The following is a 14,605-nucleotide window of genomic DNA, read 5'->3' on the forward strand; positions in this document are numbered from 1 at the left end:
TACCGGGACAGTAGCAACGTAAAACTCCAGGCTGGATGAGGGAGGCAGGGACAGAGATCTGATCAAACAGGCAGGTGTAGCTACTGCTGTCTTCTTGCCATGGCCCTGTGATTAAGACCTTCACACCGCCCTGAAATATGGAGGAAAAAATTCTCACATAACAGATGTATACCCCGAAAAGAGATAAATACCTCATGTTTATCATGTTCATTATACATTTTTAAATATTTTGATTTAAAGGTAGCATTTGAAAGGAGAAAAAAAAAAAAAAACAAATCCTATGATGCCATCTAGTGGGAGACAACAGATCTTCAAGATCAACATAGAAAATTAATTTTAAATGTGTTTTTAAGGGTATTCTGCCCTCGTGTGGTGTAATGACGCAGCAGCGCTAGAGATGTTTAGTTATCAACATGGATAACAAATTAAAATATTTTTAAACGATTTTAAACAAATAAAATGTATAAATAATAATAATAATCATTATCATAATGATTAATGTTAAATTAATAACATCACACACACATTTTTGACTAAAGATTTTGACAAATTATTTTAAATAATAAAAAATGTAATAATATTAATAATAATTACTATTATTGCCATTAATAATGTCACTCGTTATTTAAAGGTTACTAAAGACATTTAAAAACTATTTTAATAATAATAGTTAACGTCACACATGGGTTTACTAAAATGGTGACATTTAAAACATATTCAATACATTTAAGAATTATGTTAAATAATAAATGTTATTACTATTATTAAATTATTAACACCACAGATGGATTACTAAATATATTTAAAAATATTATTAATAATAAGTTGTTAACATCACACATGGGTGACATTTAAAACACATTTAAGAGATTTAAAAATTATGTTAAATAATAAAAAAATATAATAATTATAATTATTATTATTATTATTAAAAGTTGTTAACATCACACATTGGTTACTAAAGACAATTAAAATATTTTTAAATAATAAAAATGTAGTAGGAGTAGTAATTAATAATAATAACAATTATTATCATTATTAATATTATTAACATTTAATAATGTCACTTATTAAAGATTAACTAAAACTATTTTAATAATAATAACAACAACAACAATAATTATGATTACTATTAAAAGTTATTAGCATCATACATGGGTTACTAAAGACATTTAAAAAAAAATATTATAAAAATAAATTATTATTATTAATATGATTAACATTTAATAATGTCAATAATGTAATAAAGGTTACTACAGACATTGAAAAACTATTTTAATAATAATAATATATTATTATTATCATTATTATTAAAAGTTAATAACATCACACGTGGGTTACTAAAAACATTTAAAAATTATTTTAAATAATAAAAAATGATAATAATACTTATAATAATACTGTTATTATTACTATTATTATTGGTAGTAATACTAGTAGTATCTAATCATCTTTGTGTTCGTAATTGTAATGGAGAAAAAACATTTAAACAGACATACCTCTGGGTAGGACCACTCTGGAGAATAGTCTGTGACCATGAAAAGTCGCCCAGTGGCCTGCAACATTCCCAGAGTGCCCTGGGCCACTGCTGCTGACACTACTTCAGCGACATGCATGTAGGCCAGTGAGCCTGTCTCTCCTGACCCTCCGCCAGCACCAGCACCTCCACCTAAAGACTGGGGGCTGCAGCACGACTGGAGGCAAAGCTCTGAGGGGCTGTATCCTGAAGCCCTGTTGGTAGCATCCTCTTGACCTTGCTGTTGGTTTCCACCCGAGGTGGCCGTTCCTTCCGACCCAGGCGGGGCCACCAACTGGTGGGTGTATAACGTCCCTGCAGCCCCTACCGCCGTGGCTCCGCTGTCCACTGAGATGAAGTCATTGATGAGGTCAGAAAACTGGTTTCCAAAAGAGATGTCAAAATGATCCAAGCTGATTTCCATGCCCGTGCCTCCTCCGCCATTGGCTCCGGCCCCACTAAGCCCGTGGTGAGTGTTGTAGAGCCCCTGAACCAAATTAGCTCCCTGAAGCAGTGGCTGGAGTTGCTGTTGCGAGCCGTTGTTGGGCCCGCTCGTGGCGTTTCCATTCCTCATAGCCACAGCCTCGGCTCCTGCTCCGTTCTCAGAGCTTTGCTGCATGAAGTGATCCGCTCCTCCACTCTCTCCATTTCCTCCTCTGCAGGCTTGTAAATGATCCCCAGACTTTAGTAAACCATCTGTCCCGTTTTCAGTGGCCCCAGCTTGACCGGACCCAACATTTCGGTTCTGATCCATGCCGACCACTTCCTCATGCTCTGGACCAAGGCCTGGGAAACCTCCTTGGTACTGAAGAAGTTGCAGTGAGCCAGGCTGTCCTTGTGCCTCAGTGGGTGAGCCTCCATTGCAATTGGGTCTGTGCTGGCTCTGGTGGGTGTGATGGTGGTGGAGGTGGCCATTACTCCCAGGTGATTCTGTCTTTACAACCTGCAGACCCATGTAGGCCCCATCAGGGGTGTTATGTTCCATCAGGTGGCCCTTCTGGCTAGAGCTCTGTCGGCTTTGCTGGTTCTGGGCTGACTGTGGTGGTTCTTGAAGAAAAAAGCTCGGAGATCGGCTCTGGTGAGCTAGGTTGTTCATTGCCTGGTTATAACTTACTGCTGTGGCACCAGCAGAGTAGTCCTGCTTCGCATCAATGGCGCTGAAATCCATCTGCTCCAGGGTGGTGCTTGGACTCAGGCCCCCTCCAGAGGGAAGCAGAGAGGCAGCAGGAGTCAAGGTGAGTGAGTTTTGTGCACCAGAGCCGCTGGAAACGCTACAGCTTACAACTGCTCCCACTTGGTAGCTTCCTTCTTTGGCCAGCTGTTGCTCGAAGGAGGTGTCCTCGGTTTTGATGTTCTTCACCAGCGCAGCACTGAAGCCATAGTTTGAATCAGATATAGTTGGCGAGCGTTGCAAACCGTTGGTGCTAGCTGATGAGGAGGATGAGGCACTGGATGTGCCATTCTCCTGTTTTAATCCACTTCCCCCATATGTCTGGCCCTGCTTTGGGTTGTTCAGGAAGCAGTCGGGGTCGAAGTTCATAGTAGTTTCTGGGATTTTAATGCTGTTGGAGTCCAAGCTGCTGGAGAGGACAAGCTCCTCAGAGACGCCGGAAGCAGAGAGCATGGCCAGCCCGTCTGCTCCAGGACCACCTGTATCTGCACTCCCACTTCCTGGAAAGGCAAACTTGTGGCTGTCGGAGGTGACTGCTAAGACCAGGTTGTGAGAGGAGGCATCCGGGCCCATAATATGGGTATTGGGGCCTCCAGTGGGGGACATGCTGTAGACGGGATCCCCAGTCACCTCAGACATGAAAACACTCTGGGATAGGCTGCTCATAACAGAGGCGACATGGCCCATGCCGGTGACAGCTGGGCTGTCGGCAATGTCGGGGTCAGAATTTAGCCCGCTGCTGATGGATACAGGGGAATTCTGGGTCGTATCTGGCACTTCCACCTGGTTGGTAGAGGAGACTTCAGTGCTGTTCTGGTGCAGCAGCACGGGTTTGTGGACCTTGCCGTTGCGTTTTTCCCGTACGCTCCCTCCTCCTGTTCCTCCGCTGTTTTTGCTGCTGTGGCTGTGTTCTGTCTTACCCTCAGACACATCATTATTCTGGAGCTCAGAGTGGGTGCTGCTGTAACCACCTGAACGAGGGTCCACTTTGGGAGAGATAATGCGGTGTTTGGCGCTGTTACACTTATGATGCACACTGCTGCCAGCACCTACAGAGAAAGAACAAAACAGCTAGTCATTTTCCTAAATAAAATGTATAATTATTAATTAAAAAAAGATGTATTATTAACATTATTATTATTATCATTATCCATACTATTTTATTTGAATAATTAATATCTCTGACACCTTAATGGCATTGTCCTCTTTAAAATGAATCAACAGTAACCCTAGTATCATTATCAATATTTTTCATTATCATCATTATCATTGTATACACAAAATAAATGTGGATTTGGTCCCACTTTATATTAGGTGGCCTTAACTAATATGTACTTGCATAAAAAATAAGTAAAATGTACTTATTGTGTTCATATTGTTTTGCAAAACACTTTTGCTGCTACTGATGTGGTGTACGGGTAAGGTTAGGGACAGGTTTGGTGGTATGGGTAGGTTTAAGGGTGGGTTAAGGTGTAAGGACTGGGTCAACAGTGTAACTATAAATGTAATTACAGAAATTAATTACAGATGTAATCACATGCAGGTATTTATTTAAAAATATAAGTACGGCGTAAAAACATGTATGTGGTTCAAAGACAAAAAAAGGGTTTAAGCATAAAAACAATAAGTGTAATACTGTTTTAAATTGTTGTTTTACCCCAAAAAATATTTTCTGTTTAATTTAATTGCATTTTTGTTTTTCTGAGCAAAAAATAAATCATATACAAGACACAAGACATATCATACATACAAGACACTCACTAAAATGTCATTCAGTGTAACAACCTTGTCAGGCATATTTACAACAAAAATCAATTTATGGCATATTAAAAGACAAATTACTTTAACCCAAATACTAATTAGTTGTAATTCTAGATTTTTAAAAATCGCCACTATCCTAGGTTTTGCCCATTTGTCAGTAAGAATATTTTACTCATTTAAAACACAATAAAATTTAATATGCTCCCTTATTCTTTTATATATTTTAATATGTACACATCAGAATAAGCATGTTGTTTGAATTTGTTCATATATATTTATATTATGTTACTGAATAACAGTGTAACACTATTTCAACCAATTTTTGAAATTTTATTCTCCAAAAACTTATTTGAAACCTTAAAAGTAGACACTTTACTTACATTTAATCTGCTTTTGTGGGCATAAAATCACTTTTGTACGTTTCTTTTGATGTGGAAACCTTAACGTCTTTGACCCATGTACATAATAAGTGCACTGTAGTTAGTACACAGTAGTTAAAGCCACCTAATATAAAGTGGGACAGCGGATTTCATAATAATAATAATAATAATAATAATAATAATAATAATAATAATAATAATAATAATTATTATTATTATTATTCATACTATTAATTATCCATACTATCTAATTCAAATTAATTAATGTTCCTGACTCCTTAATGACATTATGCACTTTTAACATTATTCCATTTATTATTTGTATTATCAATATTTCCATTCTTATTCATGAGAGTACCTAAATGAACATAATTAGCAATCCCCCCTCCCCGTATTATTTATTCCACTGAACAACACAAAACACATAATAACTACACTACTGTTTTCTATATGACACCACTTTAATAGTCTCTGTTTGCTTTGTACATCAGAAGAAGAGCATTTGAAAGAATGAGCCACATAATGTCTTTGAAATGGGATAAAAAGCTTTGATGTTGATGCTTTGAATGAACATTGAGATTAATTTACGTCTTTATAGAGACCATCAATCATCAATATTAATTGTTTCACGAGAAGCCAACACATACACTCTAAAAAGTGCTGGGTTATTTTTGTAAACACATTGCTGGGTTAATTGTGCTGGGTCAAAATATTGGGTTGTTTGAGGCACTGTAAACACACAGTTGGGTTGATCATGCTGGGTCAAATGGACTATGAGGGGTTCTTTCACTATGAACACCTGGGTTGGGTTATTTTGACCCAACCGGTTTGTTTATTTTTTTCACTTCATCGAACATTCTGGATTCTTCACTCGTCTCCTCCCCAGGCGGTCACGCACCTCGCAGCAAGCAGGATTATAAGGTAAATTAATAATATAATTATATAATTATTTACCTTTATTTTTAATAAGTTGTGTTTTAGAGCACACTTATTTCACTGTTTAATGCCAAATTTGATATGTCGCTGTGCGGGGTTGGCATTTTATTCCGTGAATGACGACCGTTGTAACTTAAGCAGCCTAGCGATGTACTTTTTTGCCTCAACAATCGCTTTATTGTTATATAAAGTGTGTGTGTGTGTGTGTGTGTGTGTGTGTGTGTGTGTGTGTAGTGTTATTTGTATAACTTACAGTATACATATGGCCTTTATTTTAACGCCTTATGGATAGAGTAGGTCAGAAATACGGGGGTAAGTTCCTTTACTGTCTGCATACTGTATGTATGGCTTTGTAATGTTTTGTCAAAATTAGATAATTTCATACAAAAATTGTTCTTTTAAGGGCATATTTTTTTCAAGTAAATGTCTGCGACGTGCCGAATCCAACGATAGATCCATATGTTTTATGTTGAGCATTTTCGCGCTTTTTTCCTTGAGGTAACTTGCATTAGCTAAAACGCTATGTCCCTTACTTTAATAATGTTAAACCACAATATGACTGGTATGTACTATTGTTTATTACTTAAATGTAATGTTGTCTTAGCTACAGTATGTAAAGTTAGACTGAATCTCTCGTGGTGTATGTGGCCGTTCACATGTCGCGTTTTTTGCGCACTTAAGTTAGTTATTTCAAATGTAGATGCCAATATACGCTCATAATGGAAGCTCGTTTTTTCCAGGCGCGGGACATGGTTGCTTAGCAACGGCAGACGCCATGTGAGAGCAAGCTGCGTTTTGGAAAGAATGAGAAACTGATGAGAAAGCGACGCGTCTTGCGTTTTCACGCGTTTTTAGGCGCGGCATGTGAACGGCCCCTTACTCTTCCTCTGTTTTAGTGAATGCCTGTGTTGCATTACAAACTAGGAGACCAGTATAAACCTTAAACTAATTGAACCACATTTGTTTTTCAGATTTGATCAGATTTCACAAGACTTTAGGAAGCTATATCCAGAGGCAGACTTTTTGAAGACTGGGCTACAGTTGCAGACCTAATTCTTGCCAGCGCTCAGCAAGGGCCATTCCTGGGTGACATGAATTAAGGTAAGCTTTTTCTTATAATATGTCAATCTATAAAAACAATATGCAACTGTATTTGACACACATCAACTGGTAAATACAATGGTACAGTAACACTTAACTAGTTGCTTATTAGCTTGTATATTGGCTGTTAATTAGTACTTATGAAGCACATACTGATGCCTTATTCTGCATGTGCATATTCTACATCCCTGAATCTGACCCCATACCTATACTTAACCTGCAGTAGTTGAATGAGGGTGGGAATTAATTTGCATTATTTAAAGGAATGAAGAAATCTTCATATGAAAGTGTTTCAGTTTGTTGTTTTGATTATAAAATATGTTTCACAGTTTGCATATTATTCCTATGGTTTAGATGCTAACGGGGAAAGTGCTTTCAAAGTCCTGCCCACTCTGGAGAAAAGGTCTTCAGACCCACAACCACGGAATCCCGGAGGCCATTCATTGACGTACAACCTGTAAGTTTTGTTTTACGTTTTCTGCTCTAATAAGGGTGTATATATATATATATATATAAACACAGTGGTGGCCAAAATTATTATAACTGTTGTATTTTCAGTGTTTGTTATCTTTTGCTGTAGTGTGTCAGTAAGAAATATCAGTTTACATTTCCAAACATTCATTTTGCCTTTAATTGTGATAATCCAGTGAGGTTTTTGTTTTTGCAAGTGCACCTAGTGTAGGGCAAAAGTTGCTTTAAACGCAAAAGGATGGTCAAACCAAATGTTGATTTAATTTAGTTTAGTTAATCAAGGTTAATTGATAAAGAACATTTATTTATGGCATTATTTTTGACAGCATCATTTTATGACATTTTTAGACAAGTGCTTAAAACTTTGCAGTTAGGTCTCTTGGAGCATCTTGGAGACGCTGTCACAGTTCTTCTGGATGATGATGAGATCAGATCTCTGTGTGGAGCACTGGCTGTTGTGCAAACAAAAATGTCACTGGATTATCACAATTAATGGCAAAATGAATGGAAATGTAAACCGATATTTCCTACTGACACACTACAGCAAAAGAGAAATCACTGACTTAAAACCTTATTTAGCAGGTGAAAATACTAGTGTTCTAATAATTTTGACCACAACTGTATGAAAAGTTGAGAAGCAAAATGAGCATTTATTTCATGCCTCTGTGTTTATGTTCATAAAATACACTTAACTTAAAATGTTAGTTATGTTGCAAGACTAAATGCCGTATAATTAACAGGTGGGGACCAACATGGTGGATTTGAGCCTTGGGATGAGACAACAACATTTCTAGACCTTCGCCATTGTTCCAGGCCATGCCATTGAAGCGGACTTGTTGCCTGGGAATTTCTCCAGCTTGCAGTATATCATATTGATGGACATAAGTCTTCATGTGTGAAGTTTTTGAGGGCAAAAGTTTTTTTTCTTGGCCACTTGTAACATGTTTTAAATTGTAAGAATTGTCTGGTGGACTCTTTGTTTGGCTTAGTTTTAATGGCACGATGTTTGGAATGATTCTAATGTGGTAATAATTCATTTTTGAGTGTTCTGCTGCTGCAATGTTGACATAAAGAATAGGAATATATTGTGCCTTGTTTACAGTTTTGTGTTTAAAATAAACTGATCTACTAAAACCGTTATTTGTGTCTGTAAGGGTTGGACAAAATGTGTGACAGCTGCACCTATTTGAAAACTATTAAAAAGAAATATGAAAACTCATTAAATTGACATTTACAGATGCATTTTTTTGTGTTGTGTAACTGTATTACAGGAAAACAATAATAATTTTACATTCTTTTGTGATTTATATATTATTATTGGTAAATATTAAGGTAGCAAGGCAATTAGACAACAAATAACCCAATATTTAGGTAGTGTTTAACCCAGCAACACAGTTAATCTGACCCACTGGTTGGGTCAAATAAACAACCCAGCATTTTGGGTCAAATGATTTAACCCAGCACTTGGGTCAAAACAACCCAACGCGTGTTCTGTCCCATAGTTACCCAGCAGCTGGGTTATGGTTGGGTTATTTTTTAACCCAGCACTTTTTAGAGTGTAGCTTTCCCGTTTTGTTAATAAATGGCTGATATGTCGCATTAGTCATTTTACTGCATACTTGGCAATTGAATTTTATATGAACATACAACAAATGGCAATCCATCTACCCCACAATCATTTGTTTTAAACACGCAATTCAATTTGCTGCAGAGTAACGGCACCCTATAGAAGCAACACCATGGGATTGTAAAGTGCTGTGCTGGATATTTGTGATGAAGTATAAGGTGAAAATTCATTTGTTGTATACTTGGGTAAAAAAAGATTGACTGCACAGATACACAGGAACATTACGCCCCCCAGTGGTGTCATTGCAAGAGACAGCTCAATAAATCAGCACATCTATGCAGTGTTCAGCCTGGACGCTACTCTAATTAGGCATTCAGCCTGCTCTACACTCACCTCATCTTTTACAGTTCGTGCAGACATATTTAAAACACTACCCGTCTCTACCTGTCTCTTTCTGACGGCCTCTCTCCCACACCCCAGCCCTCCTGTCTGTCCCTTACCCAGAGTGCCAGTGCAGAGGCAGTTGTGAGTCCGGGGAGGAGGCTTGGTCTGGTGGCTGTCCAGTATCTGCTGCACCAGCTGCTCCACAGAGAAGCCAGAGCTGCTGTTCCCATTGCTGCAAGTCCACTTGATGCCATGAACTGCCGAGGGAAAGAGGAGACACAGTCGTCAGCCCACCAGCCAAGCCTTCCAGCCCTCCCCCACCCCGCCTGTGCACTACATCCCTGACCTTACCTCAGAGCCAGAATCCATATCAAAACCACTTTGTCCAAAATAATAGTACTACGAGAAAAATAAGTCATTCTTTTTGGTCTACATTCTGACCTTAGAAAGACGAAAAGTTCAAGAACAGATTTGAGACGGTTAAGGGTGAATTTTCAGCTGACGTGGGAGGAAAAAAAAACAGAGCAGAAGTCTTCCTCGTCTCACTTCAGCTAAAGTAAAAGCCCCAGCCCTTTGACAAGGTGCTTTTTGCAGTTTACGCCCTCTGCTGCCATCACAGTTTCCAAGCTCAGCCTCTCTCCTTTGAGAAAAAGAACAATAACAACAACCGTAACGGTAAAATGGCAAAAGGAAAAAGAAATGCAACAAAGGAAATGTGGTGATCTCTGGAGAGGAACGGTATTTAGAATATCAAACAGCATCGAGATACCTTAATACGGCTTGTGCACGCTTTGCTACTTCAGTGAGCGTAACAAGCTGAGGTGAGATTGCATGTGAAAGCGAGGGGAGGAACAGGGAGAAAGAGACACAGAGACAAAAATAGATAAAAGAGACAAAAGCGTTTGGCTTGAACTCGCAAACAGCGCTGCGTCACCAGCCGGAGCAGGCACAACAGTTGTCACATACACAGCAGGTTTCTCTGCTCTGCTGAGCTCTGCCATTCCGCGCTTGGCCAGAGAATCGCAGCGGCGTTCCATAAGCCATTACACCAGCATGACCATGCTCGAACAGACAAATCAATCTCACAGCGTGAGCCTGAACCAGAGTCGTAGCACAAGGCAGGTCATGTAATGAAAGGGCAAGCTGGTTTGGTGGATACGCCGTGACATCGGCGGGAGGCGTTGGCTGCGAGGATCTGAAGAAGAATTCTGTGATTTAGACTCGCAGGGATTCTCCCACACTTCAGTCCGTAGTGGCCTGCCGTTACTAAAGCAGTTCTTCAAACTATCGGTCCTTTGCTCAAACAGCCCATCTGGCAATGTCTGCTCCATCACACACAGACGCAGAATTTGAGTTTCTTTGAATGTTGTTGGGGAATGAAATTCATATTTCCTTAGCGCAGCGGTGGCTAAACTGGGGTACACGCATCCCCGGGGGGAGCGCAGAGTGTCCTCCAGGGTGTGCAAGAAAATATTCAAGTAGCTGACATGGAATTTCATAATGTTTCTGCTGTCCTGTTATTCATCTAAAAGTATTTTTAAAACTCAATTGTTAAAAGAAATTGCAATCAATAAATATTTGGATGTTAATAAAAAATATAACATTACAAAATAATTTGTAAACAAAAATAGATGAATGCTTTACACAGCTATACCTTGCAAATCACATTTTACTACAATGTTTTAGTGAAATGTATACAAAAATAAATATAAATTTTAATAAAATTTTTTAATAATAATAATAATTTATCTCACCACATGGTAATTTAAAACTTAGTAAAGTAAAATATCACTATAGTGGAAAGTATGATATATATATATATATAGCATATTAAATATGTACAAAAAGAGACTTCATTTGTACATTAAGGGCCAGTTTTACTAAACTTGCACCAGTGCAAACTGTCTTTTGCTGTTAAAATAGTACTGTCAGGATTCACTAAAGACACACAGTGAAGAATTAGCGCTGAAAAGGCATGGACACTGTTATTTTTGCGCCTGACCTTGTTGAATATGCATTTGTAAGTCTTTCCCTTACAGACGCACAATTTATGGGAGGAGAGTATTAAAATAAATCACGCAACGTGTTTTACTAACATTTGCGGTTGTTGAATTACTGGTATTTGCGCCATTATTTAAAAAGATAGTTCACCCAAAAATGAAAATTAGCCCATTATTTACTCTTGGATTACCCTCCAGGCATCCTAGGTGTATATGACTTCCTTCTGTCAGACGAATGCAATCGGAGTTATATTCAAAGTGCCATTATCCTGGGACTTCCAAACTTTACAATGGCATGGGTAAGATTTTCTTTTCATTAGTCCAAAACAAGTCCAATTAAGTGCATCCATCCCTAATAAAAAGTCCCTCACGTGGCTCTGGGGGGTGAATAAAAGCTTCCTGTAGTGAATCGATGCATTTTTGTAAGAAAAATATCCATATTTAAAACATAATAATCACTTGAATCTAGCACCCGGACGGATGACATAGAACGTCGGCATTGCGAATAAGCCAGTTTTCTTTACAAAACCTCGTTTTTGTGATTGTGCTGATCATTATGGTCAAATAATCTGTCTATGTTCTTTTTTGTGTGCATTGTTAGTAAATAACACGCAGAATTTCCCCCTCCCATCAGCGCTTTTATAAAAATGCACTCTAATGCTGATTTGCCCTGTTTAGTAAAATTGGCCCTAAAATTTTCAACAGCATTTATTTAACATTACATTTATTCTTCATTATATTTACATTTACAATTACATTTGTGTTTATATTATTTATATTCATTCAAACTATTTGGAAGAGTTTGAAACTCCTGGATTAAATGCTGCTGACAAATCAAATCAAACATTCTCTCCGCCAGGCACATCCACATCCATATCCATAAGCTCAAAGCACCTCATAACCACCACACCCATCAACTTGTATCTTTAATAGTAGCCTATCGCCAAGAAACATAAATCACGTCAGATATCTTGCACCCTCTGTGTGTGCGTGTATGTTTATAACCGCTGTCTGATGATCTGCTCATGCAGCAGTGAGGGGGCTTCAGGCATGGCTGGTCCCCGGTCTCTTAAATTACATCAGCGGAGAGGAATGAATCAGGCCGGCGCGTTCTTCTCTCCAGCTGTAGTGTGACTAAGCAACCGTTGCCTTCGATGACCTGCCATCTGACCTCTGCTGCACATGCCTACTTCAACAGGAAACCACATTTGCAATCTGTTTTACTAGGGTAAGATAATGTACTTCTAAGTGATAACAGACAACAACAACAATTCTAGAGTCTTGATCTTATCTGACAGGAATTCATTAGAAGAACAATGTAATTATTTACCTTTAAGTACAATAACGAGATATTGTCAGAAATAAAAAGAAACAAATTAAGGTTTTATTAAATGTTTTTAGCAATAAGATAACGAGAGCTTAACGCTTTGATGATGAATTAAAATACATCTCAGTAGCTTTGTAAAAAAACTTCAAAATCACCCTGCATAACAGAGCTTAAAGGCAAAAATAACTAATCTATATTTCACACTACAATGATGAAACGCTCATTTCGCGCAAAGCAGGTGATGACGCAACCTCAACACTGGGGCATTTCTATGATATCTGATGCAAATGCATTAAAAATGTTTAAAGCGGAGAGACGGAAACTTCTCCGCAACCTATCAACAGTTACAGGAGTCTTTCTCTGAAGACTGTCAGTTGAGGAATGCACGCATTCAATCCCAACTGCACACCTCGTCCTGTTAATGAATGCAAGCTGTTTGTGTATGATACGGGTCACTCAAGGGAACACATTGGGTTTGTAGAGCTGATGTATAATGCATCCATGAATTATGCATGGCTAATACAGTCTACAATGAATCTCTGACTATCAACAGGCTGCATGTCTGCAGCACCACCACTAGGTGGTACTGTTGCTCTACAGATGAGCTCACGTCACGGATGGTTGTTTGAAGATTATGAGGGTGAATCTTGTGGCCCTATTAGCCTAGTCTCAGTGCAATGTGCCCGACCGGTGGAAGACATCTCGCACCTTTGCCACTGTCCACACCATTTGCAACGTTAATGACTTGCATACATTACGGCAAATGGTTTCGATGTAGATCAGGCATGGAGTGTAATGAACACATTAGTTTACTGCACGTGTCTTAAAGTCAATGTGATAGGGAGCTCTTAAGTGATTGCCACGAGAGCTCTTAAGGGGATCGTAACACGCAGCAGCGATTACAATGTCAGCTGAGCTCGTCTGTATTCTCCTCGCCGACATCCTGTGTCTAAAAGTGCTGACGCAAGGGATCTGACTTCATATATTCATTACCTTGACAGCCCTGTCCTAGTTCAAATGATCAATGCCAGGCATCACATACAGAGACATGTCCTCATAAGACTCTGGGTAAACATGATTATATGCATGGCGTTGCCCCCCCCCCTTTTTTTTTTTTACAACATCCTCATTAGACAGGTTTCCACTGGTCAATTGTGTGACCTAGACCTGTCGTAGATGAAAACATAAACACAGTGTAAGCATTAAGCACGGTGCTGGACGTGTGAAAGGGATTTCTGGCGAGTCAGACACTCTTCCGCCCACTCACTGGCATCAATCAATACATCACTGCTCTTCTCCACTGACTGACTGGAAACCAACGTGCTTTATCACTCTGGACAGTGAGACACAGACAAGAGGCTCCATTGACCCTGGGACACCCGGGCGCCTTGGAGTGGGCACACACAGGAGGTGAGGTAATAATCATGTCAAGTCTTCCACATGGAGACTCCCGCTATGAACAAGGGCACAAGCAGCAGAAGGTAAGACTGGCCTAGAGTAGGCTGAGCTGGGAGAGACTAACTTCTCATAAGTAATATAGCACCGGGCTTGCATATATAATACAGAAATCATAGAAGACTCTGTCAAGTATTATTGTCTAAGTGTCTAAAGGCTGGTTCACATTGCCCTAAACAGCACAAAGGCCTTTTCTAGACTGCAAAAAAATAAAATATTGTGTTGTTACCTGAATGATCCATTTTTTTTTTTTTTTTGTTCAGTGATAGTTTCTCACGAGTTTCTTGTTTGTCCTGAACAGTTAAACTGCCCGCTGTTCTTCAGAAAAGTCCTTTAGGTCCCACAGATTCTTTGGTTTTTTCAGCATTTTTGTGTTTGAAACCTTTCCAACAATGACTGTATGATTTTGAGATCCATCTTTTTACACTGAGGATGACTGAGGGACTCAACTATTATAGAAGGTTCAAATGCTCACTGATGCTTCAGAAAGACAAAATGATGCATTAAGAGCCATGGGACCTGAAGGATTTTTTCTG

General features: G+C 38.8%; 1 protein-coding gene across 1 annotated transcript in view; it reads right to left on the bottom strand.

Moving 5' to 3' along the window:
* camta1a (calmodulin binding transcription activator 1a) overlaps nt 1-14,605 on the bottom strand; it is a 466,321-nt gene that overhangs the window by 38,636 nt on the left and 413,080 nt on the right. Inside the window, exons 8-10 of the mRNA XM_073823111.1 lie at nt 9,404-9,544; nt 1,500-3,736; nt 4-130 (exon numbers count right to left, since the gene is read on the bottom strand). Of these exons, the coding sequence (XP_073679212.1) occupies nt 4-130; nt 1,500-3,736; nt 9,404-9,544 (2,505 nt within the window). The remainder of the gene's footprint in view (nt 1-3; nt 131-1,499; nt 3,737-9,403; nt 9,545-14,605) is intronic.

This window comes from Garra rufa, chromosome 18 (assembly GCF_049309525.1).
Source record: "Garra rufa chromosome 18, GarRuf1.0, whole genome shotgun sequence".
Taxonomy (NCBI): domain Eukaryota; kingdom Metazoa; phylum Chordata; class Actinopteri; order Cypriniformes; family Cyprinidae; genus Garra; species Garra rufa.